The sequence below is a fragment of the Apium graveolens genome, chromosome 4 (assembly GCF_009905375.1).
Source record: "Apium graveolens cultivar Ventura chromosome 4, ASM990537v1, whole genome shotgun sequence".
Taxonomy (NCBI): domain Eukaryota; kingdom Viridiplantae; phylum Streptophyta; class Magnoliopsida; order Apiales; family Apiaceae; genus Apium; species Apium graveolens.
This window is the reverse complement of record NC_133650.1, coordinates 189,868,366-189,878,273: the sequence shown is the minus strand read 5'-3', so window position 1 is coordinate 189,878,273 and position 9,908 is coordinate 189,868,366. Positions and strand designations below refer to the sequence as shown.

Below are 9,908 nucleotides of genomic sequence, written 5' to 3'. Positions count from 1 at the left end.
CAACCACTAACGAACCCGTAGTAAGTTTCCACATTCCTCCATCGAATGTATTTATATACCCTTGCTTGTCTAGCACCATGCCATAAATCAAATTAATCCGTAAGTCTGAAACATGCCTGACATCTTTTAGAGTGATTGAACAACCTATGTTTGTCTCAATGCAGATGTTACCAATGTTTGTGATCTTTGACTGATCAGAGTTACCCATTCTTACCGTACCAAAGTCGCCTGCTTGGTACCTCGTAAAGAATTTCTGAGTGGGTGTTGCATGATACGTTGATCTAGTATCAACCACCCATTCGACCTTCTGATCATCAACATATAAGCATTCTTCTTCTCTGAAAGAAAGGACCACAATATCTTCTATCATAACAGCTGTTGTGCTTTTCTCGACATGTCTCCCTTGCTGACCATTGTTCCGCTCATTGAGCCAGGCTCTACAATCCTTCTTTTAATGACCCTTCTTCTTACAATAGTAGCATTCAACGTTGCTTTTGATTTGCCACTAAAATTTCCAAAATTTTTGCTTTTACTACGCCCCATGTTCGAAACCTTGTAGTTGCTTATGCCCCTGTTCTCAGTAACAAGAGCCTGAGAATCGTTGCTGACTCCCTTTCCTTTTCTTCTCATAGCCTCACTAAGGAGACCTTCCTTGATGGATTGCAACGTTAGTTATCACTTGGCACAACATTAGTTATTGTCACCACTAACGTATCCCAACTCCAAGGCAAAATGTTGAGAAAAAAAATTGCCCTGAGTTTCTCATTAAGATTCATCTGCATAGTTGCAAGTTGATTTAACAACCCATGAAATTCGCTCATATGCTCTAACATATTATTTCTATCCTTGAACCTCATGTTCATCATCTTCCGGAACAGAAAAATTATATTTTGTGAACTAGTCTGTTGGAAGGTAGACTCCAATGTCGTCCATAGCTTGGAAGCGTCTTCTTCTTCTGCAACATGATTGTACTCTGAGTCATCAGTCCATCGACGAATAAGACTGATAGTTTTCATGTTCATCTTCTTTCAAGCCGCATCAGATTTCTCTGCAAGCTTGATCCCTTTCAGCTCCACTGGATCAAATAAATCTTTACTGTAAAGAAGATCTTTGATTCTACGTTTCCATAACGGATAATTTGAAGCTGTTAAACATATCATTATACTGGATGAACTCTCCATTTCCATTTACCAAAGACTACATAAATCGTCACTTAGAACCGCACAAGTTGTCCATGAAAGTGGATGTGTTTGGGGAGTTTTCCGTATAAATACAGCGTGAAATCAGAGAACCATTGCACATAGAAAACTTTCCTAGTCACCAATAATATGCCCCTCAGCTCTGATACCAATTGTTAGGAACTGCCGTTTCCCGTCTTTGCGTAAATAGAATCTGAGAATTACCATAGACAATAATATGAACATATTAATGATAATCAAGAAAGATGAACACCAAGATTTATATGTGAAAACCCCCATTAAGATAAAGATGTAAAAATCACGGGACCAGCTCCGAATGTTTTCACTATAATAATAATAATGGTTACAATATTCTCTCTCAAGTTTACGAAGTAACAGTACAACTGAATAGTAATACAACGATTCCCTATTCCTTTGGTACTGGACCGGATAACCTGAACATAATGGCCCATTTGGTACTAGAACAGATAACCTGGAGAACTCCCTTGCCGTAACAAATGGACGATTGCCTACTACTATAGATCATGAAGGCTACATCCAGACCAATACTAACACTAACTCACCCGAAATGAAAGAAGAGAGAAGTACGAGGGCCTTCTATTCTGACCTGCCTGAAACTACCGCAAGGTAAGTTTCCTACTTGATGGACTACGGGAGAAAAGAGAGTAAGGTGCATTTTGTGAAATTAGGGGAGGAGGGTATTCATAGGAAGAGCCAATGGTACAATGGGATAATTAAGTGATAAAGAAGGGATAATTAAGTGATAAAGTAGGGGTAGATAAACAGGAGGGAAGGTGGGAAAAAAGTGGAATAAGATGAAGTGAGGTGTTTGAAAAGTTTTGTGTGTGTGAAAAGTTTTGTGTGTGGGACCCACAACTAAAATATTTCCCACAACTAAAATATTTCACATTCATCGTAGCAGATTAGCAGTTTCTGAAAAACGATTTTACATAGCAGAAAGAGCAACTAACGGCTATAATCAGGTCTCTAATCTCTGAAGAGAGTTTAGTTGCCTCATATAATATACCAATTACACATTACAATACATTTTCTATATTATTTTTCCACCTCTGACATATGCTGAAAATGTACATCCACTCTTTACTGGATGCTGTTCTCGCACTTGGAGCTAATCTCATGGAATGCAGAAACTCGAAGTTTGAAAAGAGGAAGCTGATAGTATGGCAAGGTACGAAGTGTATTACTAATGATTGTTGCTTGGTAGCTTAAGAAATTGTTTAAAGGTCATAGCAAGCCCAATGAATTCAATCGAGTTTAGAATGGAGAATAACATTTGATACCCTGCATGACATTGTAGCATTTGAGTGAAGACCCAGACTTGCTATATTATTAAGGAGCAATTATATTGGAACTGAGCATTATAGCTGCTCATAATTCAAAAAAAACAGTGTACCTGGAAGAAAATGAGTATTCTTCCGCTTTTGTGCCCAAGAAAAGCTGTATGAAATGGAAGAAGTAATGCTATAGTAATCTGGATAAACAATGTAATCTTTATGATTATAATATGAAAAATGCATGAATGAATTAAAGGCAATATCTCTATATTATGGCTTTCCCCAATTTATGTTCATTAGTATATATTGATACTGCGACTATGAACGGACTGAGTCGCGGCAGTGATATTGCAAGTTTAATAGGCAATCCGTGGTAAACCTTAGTGACAGTGTAGAACACATAAAGTTTAGTGTATGGAACTTCTTAACCGATATGTAGAATAAGATCTACGAAAGTCTGGCATTAATAACATCACAGAATCTTTATCGTACTTGTCAAAGTTATGGAAGTACGATATGTGAACTTAGAAAATGATTTAAACACTGAGAGCAACACAAACTTTTGCACACGAAGTCAATTTTTAAAGAGAGCTTACAATGATCCCCCACAGGCTGGACCAAGTGCTTTAAAAAGAGACAAGGCTGACATAGAAATTCCATTTGCAGCTCCTCGTTGTTCACTGGTCTGAAGTCAAGTTGTTAATAGTTGGTTATAATTATCGGATACCTATAAGTAATTAGTGTTGAATAGATATATAATGTTACAAAATCAGTAAAACATACCACAGCCCTGTTTTGCAAAAGGAACAATCCTGTCGATACTGATACCTGATTATGATTAAGAAACTGGTCAGGAAATCCGATTTTAATGACTGATGTATTCATAGTTATGTTCAGGACTTTAAATTTTACATACAAAATGGGTCATTTATGTAACAGGGAAGGGATTGTTGAGTCCTAAAGAAGGAGGCTATGATTGTTCACCAACAACCCCTGCCTTTAAAATTTTAATTCGGTGTACAAGAGACATAGCACACTGCAGAAAATATAATTAGACCAGGGGTTTGCAGAAATTAGACAGAGTGAAGGGTAATTGTAGTTAGTACTGAAGCATTAGAAGATTAGCACAAGTGTTCAACGACAAGAACTTAGGTAACTCAACTTCCACCTACAGATCAGCTATATTATATATCACAGTACTTATTAGTCAGGGATAGCATAATTAAAGAGTAGGATTCTTATTCAGCTTACCATTAAGACATTCATCAAGACAGATGCACAACTAAGCACAACAAAAAGGGAGAACCCAGAGAGCATAGCTATGTATGGGTAACAGGATAGCAGCGGCATGGTAAGAACCTTCATACAGATAGCAAAAAGAATTAAACCATACATATCTGAATAAAGTCAAGTCAGAGGTTACACATCAAGTTCTCTTTCAGGACATACAGCTCCAATACGAGATACCAAGATGGGACCAAAGGTCCGCTCTAGTACAGGGTAAAGCAAAAGCTGAAGAATTAACAGACCAAATCCTGATACATCATTAACATAGTCAGCAATCAAAATTTATAATTTGTTTACATACGTTACCTTAAACTGAAAATCACAAAAACTACATTATCATCCCAATATGTGTACATTGTATTTGCCACCACGGCTCTGCAGATGTGTTGTCAATTATAGCTTTTGCCATATCAGTGTTCTACAAATGTTGACTTTATGCAGTAGCTTCCACTACAATTTAAGTTATAATCATATACCCAATATATGAAATTGAGGAGTACATACAAAATGATGTCTACTAGTTGTGTGCAGCTAAATTGACACTTTAATATAGCTGAGGCTTCCTCAAATAAATCAATTCCAGTAATTGATAACATGAGTAACTTACAGATTTTTCTGGACCAGTCTCTCAGACAAGAGTAGGAATTAGATTCATAATGACTTAAAACTGAAGAAACAAGTGGTAACTCACTAAAAAGAATAAAGTTGAAAGTGCCACTATTTTTTGCCTTTCCTGCATCAGGGCGCTTCTTACTAGCTACCTATTCAAAGTGCAGAGACACGGCAATCTATTGTCCATAACTGACATAGATGCTGAAGTAATCGATGTTGAAGAAATCATCAATGTTCAATGGATCAATGTTCAATGGATCGGTAAAATTAGAAGCCTTTTAGAACATTTATTAGTCCAGACTCCAGTACGATCCATATTAGAAAATGCACCCAATTTTGAGGGAATCACTCCTTAGATGCAGTATTTAAGTTTTAAACTGTGGAAAGCATGGACATTGATTTCGGGAAATGATGTCGATGACAAGAAAAGTTTACCAAAGGGTAGGAAACTAATCTCTAAAGATACAACAAACAACATTTGACATATTTTAAGCGAATATGATGACAACCACAAGATGGGAATCTAATAACGTAGTTATTGTCACTTCTTAAGACAAGATCTCCATACTATGCTGTGTAACCTGGGTATTCAATTTTCCCCAGTACCAGTGAGAAGTGTGGATGCCCCAAGTATCGCAAATGCTATGCGAATGATCACGATCTTCCAGGACTATAAATTCCTACCGTCATACCTGCAATGGCGAGAACTTCACCAACGTCTGCAGTTGTATAGCTCAGTCCTCCATACTTCCTAGGGCTGTTGGCCCACAATGAGAATGCCTGAAGAGAATAAAGCATCTGTTTAAGACAAATATGCAGACTGTGGAATGTTAAGGAAACAGAAAAGTTTCAAAAGATCAGAGTTTTTATATTTATCTCTGTCCTAAGATGAGTAACGAAGACTATCCTAAAACTGTGTATGGTATGCACACAGGTGAAATCTGAAGTTGAAAGGTTCACTGTACAAAGTAAAGGTTTCACCCCAGAGTTCACGAAAGGCTTTTCTGACTCAGGTTGGACCACAGTTTCAAGGCACGTACAGGAGCCATATATGGTTTTTTCCAACGTTGATATAAGAGTAAAGATTGATGGTTCGAGGTACGAAAAGTACATGATACTAGATATCTTACTGTGCATTTGAATAAATGGGAAATTGTATGAGGGAAAATGTAAGTGTTTCTTTATATAAATATGCATCAAATAAGATATGGCCATCACCTCAGCGTAGGCCGTATCATGGAGCTGGAAAACGCTATACACAATTATGGAAGACATCAGGGGCCAGTTTCTCAAAAGGCTCTGTTCAGAACTTGGAAGCCGTTGTTTGGAACGAATTACTCCATCTACATCGGACTTACATATTACACCCTCCAACCCATCAGCTGCATCACCTTGTTCATTTTTATTTCCATGATGAATGTGCAGTGTTTCCTATAGCAACCCAGGATTGGACAATAGGAATATGTCAAATTCTGTGCTTGAAGACAATGAGAAAATGTCAAATTCTGTGCTATAACGACCTTGCACAGGAGTTGTTTCCACTATACTCTCCATGACATGACCAGAAAAAGGATGTAAAAACCAAGGTCGTTACAGAACATGAGGGTACAACGGGCTATTAAGCACCATTTGTAGTTGATTTGTATAATATCGATAAACACCAGATATAAATGGCATGATGGAATTTGATTAAAAGACTGTTAATTTAACTATGAGACAATAGGGTTATGGCAAAATATAAACCTAATGAGCTACAAATATAAGATCGAACTAACATACCGGGAGCCAAAATGAGATGATGGATACAGGTAAAGCAAAGAGTGATATCAAAAGGCAAGGTAGAAAGTACGGAAACCTGTCATATACATTGACATGTTACAAAGCTTCCGCATCTGCAAGGAGTATGAAAATTCTAGGAATCAGTAGCTACATATCCATAAATTGGATTACACACATACCTCCCAAAGACAGATTTTTTAGAGAATATATTTGGATAATTTTCTGCTGGCTACAAAATACAGAAATTAGAAAAACTATGTGAGTAATCAACCTAAAATGATTCACGTCTTATAACCAATGTAAATTACTAATTATCGTACATGTAAAATAGCCAACGACAATTCTTAGTTCGATATATCTACAATTACTAAAACAGTTGATGAACTTACAGAAAAAGTAGCCATACCTGTGCAAAATAGCCTCCAATAGCCGGTCCAATGACCAGCCCTACGCCCCAGGATGTGCTAATCTAAAATGACAGATTACACTACGTCAAGAGACAAGAAAGAAAGTTACAACTGAGAGAGTAAAACTAAAAAAATTATCAACATACGACTGACAATCCCAAAGCTTGATGTTCTTTACGACAAACTTCTGAAGCATATGCCTGCAGGCATCAAAAGTAAAGTAAATTCACTTGACATTTGATTTCGCGATAAATATATCTAAAAAGGGTGACTTAAGAACCATTCTTAGAGTTGGTGCTAAAATATACTATTTCTTTCTTGCACATAATTATACATCATCAAAGTTATAGTGATTCCCCAAAAAGAAGCTGCAATTAGGACAAAAGAACCGAGTTTCATTATGTATTCAGTGTATCTGCTTTATTGATGCCAAATAAAAGTAGCACAAACATACTTTATATTACTAATTGCCATGAATAAGGGGTAAAAGTAAAACTGTGAACAATCTGCAGATTCAGAGTGTAACTGCATATTAGCGTCTCTCTCTTTTAATTAGTCAAGTACAACCCATCCTCCCTGATCGAGTTTTAAGCCAAGTATTATGTATTGCAGCAATGCATTGAAATTAGTTGTATATCAACATACCCTGGTAGGGCCAAGCATTTGGAACAAACTTCCTAGAAGAAACCTCATTATTTGGAAGTGATGAAAAATGTTTCTGCAGCTTCACTTGATGTCTCAAACATATATTTCCCAGGAGACGTGATCAGATGCATGCACAATAATGCCAATATTCTACTACAATTTGATTTGCTAAGACGCTTTTTCTCATTTGATACAGAACAAGTAGAATCAAAATTCCAGCTACAAACTAGAAGAATATTGCCGAGGTTGTTAAAGTAAATATTTTGCATAATACAAGCTTTAACATTCTAGTGTCAATTGTGCATAATGGTGATATTAGCTTATACCTAGATAAGTAATAAAAATGTTAGCACACAAGGTTGACATATTGCTTATAACACTACAATAGCTAAACTGTAGTTTAATTTCATAAGCAGTAATGTAGGCTACAGCTGATCATGAGCACCAGATAGTGCTACCACTGAACATACATCTATAAAAAAATTACGTTTATTGAGGAGCCAACAGCACTTGAACATCTTACCCGTGTCAGTTAGATAGGCACTCACTTGAGAAAAGGCAAGGTGAATTTGTAAAATAAATACAATTTATAGTTGGATCTTAAAACAATCAATGTATTAAACTATTTAAGTAGCTGTAGATGTAATGCAGTGCAAAGGTAGGATGCATGTCAATCGAAGAGAGAGTGAACAAAAGTGCAAAAATTCGTCGTGCAGATTTGGATTGTCTATATAACTAATATAACATCATTCAACTGAAAATGTAGATGATTTAGCAGCACTAGAAATATCGGCACTGCTCTGATAAGGATAATAATCATACATGTAATATCAATACCGCTAATATTTAAATAAGTGCATGATGACACTGATGCTTACACTAGGGACACATAACAAATATCAAATTTGCTGTTTGAGGTGTTTTAGTTCTCTTAATGCTAGGGTGTTCCTTAACTAATTTTTAGACTATCATATGAAGATATTGCTGATGTCCATGGTAACGAGTAAAATGGTGAACAGTCTGCAGATGCGGAGTGTAATTGCATATTAGCGTATCTCTCTTCTAACAAGCATAAAGTAAAACCCACCCAACCAGATTGAATTTCATGCCAATTATAATGTATTACAGGAGTATATCGAAATTAATTGTATATCAACATACCCTCATAGGGCCAAGTATTCCACACAAGCTTCCTAGAAGAAACCTCATAGAAACTGCCATCCAGAAGCTTGTACTAAGGCCAAAGAGAGTGTTAAAAATAACCCTGTAATCATCAAAAGATATGGAGTCAAAGATTGTTAATAGATACCTTTATAAATTTACCTACTATATCAATTATCACACATGGATTATAAAACCAACACTGAAATCATGCCAAATATTATCACAGGCTTTCGACCATAACGATCAGCCAAAATTCCCCAAAGCACAGATGTCAGAGCTCTTCCAAACATAAACGATGAACCTATTAGGAAGACAAACTTTAAAAGCAACGGCAAAATAGAACAGATTTCTGATATACATAGATGCTTCTTAGAAACTTGCTTAGGAATCCAGCATAGTAACCAATGTCCTCCTCCCTTTCTGCAATATGGAAGTCCCTTATCTGCGATATGCAAAATTTGAAACATTGTAAATGGAAGATCTACAAATGTTTAGCATATTTAAGAACAGAGTCTAAGCGACAAAATATTATTCGAATTAAAACTTGACAGCTGCTTTATCAAACAAAAAAAAAATGCATACCATAAAATATACAAAAGAAAACAGGGAGGATATCGGCAGTGCTGTAAAAGTAAAAAAAAAAAAAACAAAGACGTGAATTAGCATGCAATTCACAAAGAAAAAACAACAAGAACCATAAGTGGTAACATAAAAATTTATTCAGCCATGCAAGAGTAACATCTTAGCTATGCACAGAACCTGCACATAAAGTGACAACCCAGACAAAGATTAAATGCTTGAGAGGGATATGAGGAGTTGAATATTTGTGTTTATGAATTTCACAGCCAGGGCATTTCTCATAGTAGTAATCTTCTGCTCCTTTTCCGCTACTGGTACTATCATCTTTCTGCTCCAATATTGCTTGTTCTCTGGTACTCTCATCTCCTATACTAGCTATCATTTCAATTATCTTATCTCTCTGCATAGCTATATATGTAGCTCCTATGCGTGGGAATTTTAAAACTTGTTAAACAAGATACCACACTTTAAATACCTATCCTCACTCACGGTCTCTCCCCCGGCTAGTTATCTCCAATTTACGCCCCATATGGCCATCATCACAAATCCAAGAGATAACCATATTTTTATAACACAGAATATGGATGTAAATATGTGATCAGCATATTTTTTATAACACCGCCTCCTCGATAAACTCAGGATTAGCAAATTGAAATCAATTTGGCTAAAGTTGGTCGCAATTTCAGCCGTGTCAGTATGGAGTTTGAGCTCAGGTGTTAGATGATGGCTTTCTTTATTAAAAGCTGAGATAACCACGTATTTCCTTCTAAATCAATCAAATTTGATTTAGACAAATAAGTGTAAAATAAGAAAGATAAGCATACTTCCCATTTATAGTAACATCATTGATATCAACCTAAGAGAACATGAATTGTTAACAACAAATTTATACAACTATAGCAACATTAAACTGTCAAAGAGAGTTGATGCATTCTCCAGAA

At 36.2% G+C, this 9,908-nt stretch overlaps 1 protein-coding gene across 5 annotated transcripts; it reads right to left on the bottom strand.

Annotated features, from left to right (window-relative positions):
* Window positions 1–2,083: 2,083 nt before the first annotated feature.
* LOC141720493 (protein ZINC INDUCED FACILITATOR-LIKE 1-like) lies at window positions 2,084–9,675 on the bottom strand. 5 transcript variants are annotated; one of them, XM_074522929.1, is made up of 17 exons: window positions 9,148–9,668; window positions 8,971–9,011; window positions 8,770–8,830; window positions 8,587–8,689; window positions 8,386–8,488; window positions 6,726–6,779; window positions 6,579–6,641; window positions 6,352–6,401; window positions 6,173–6,248; window positions 5,612–5,824; window positions 5,086–5,191; window positions 3,944–4,029; window positions 3,746–3,853; window positions 3,278–3,322; window positions 3,091–3,179; window positions 2,614–2,657; window positions 2,084–2,501 (listed from the first exon to the last, which is right to left on the bottom strand). In XM_074522929.1, exons 1-17 carry the CDS (start codon window positions 9,371–9,373, stop codon window positions 2,404–2,406), a joined length of 1,566 nt encoding a protein of 521 aa, XP_074379030.1. In that variant the 5' UTR covers window positions 9,374–9,668; the 3' UTR covers window positions 2,084–2,403. The 5 variants fall into 5 exon arrangements, 4 of the variants coding, with proteins under 4 accessions (XP_074379030.1, XP_074379031.1, XP_074379032.1 ...); XM_074522930.1 differs by having other exon boundaries at window positions 5,086–5,173; window positions 9,148–9,667; XR_012574395.1 differs by having other exon boundaries at window positions 2,397–2,501; window positions 2,614–2,691; window positions 9,148–9,672.
* Between the last annotated feature and the right edge of the window lie 233 nt (window positions 9,676–9,908).

Excerpts from the sequence above, each read along its gene's own strand:
- LOC141720493 (XM_074522929.1), bottom strand. The coding sequence starts at position 9,373 with ATGCAGAGAGATAAGATAATTGAAATGATAGCTAGTATAGGAGATGAG. Across the intron at positions 9,012-9,147 it reads GGTTGTCACTTTATGTGCAG|CACTGCCGATATCCTCCCTG; the intron begins GTTCTGTGCATA and ends TTACTTTTACAG. Across the intron at positions 6,249-6,351 it reads AAAAAATCTGTCTTTGGGAG|GTTTCCGTACTTTCTACCTT; the intron begins GTATGTGTGTAA and ends TGTATATGACAG.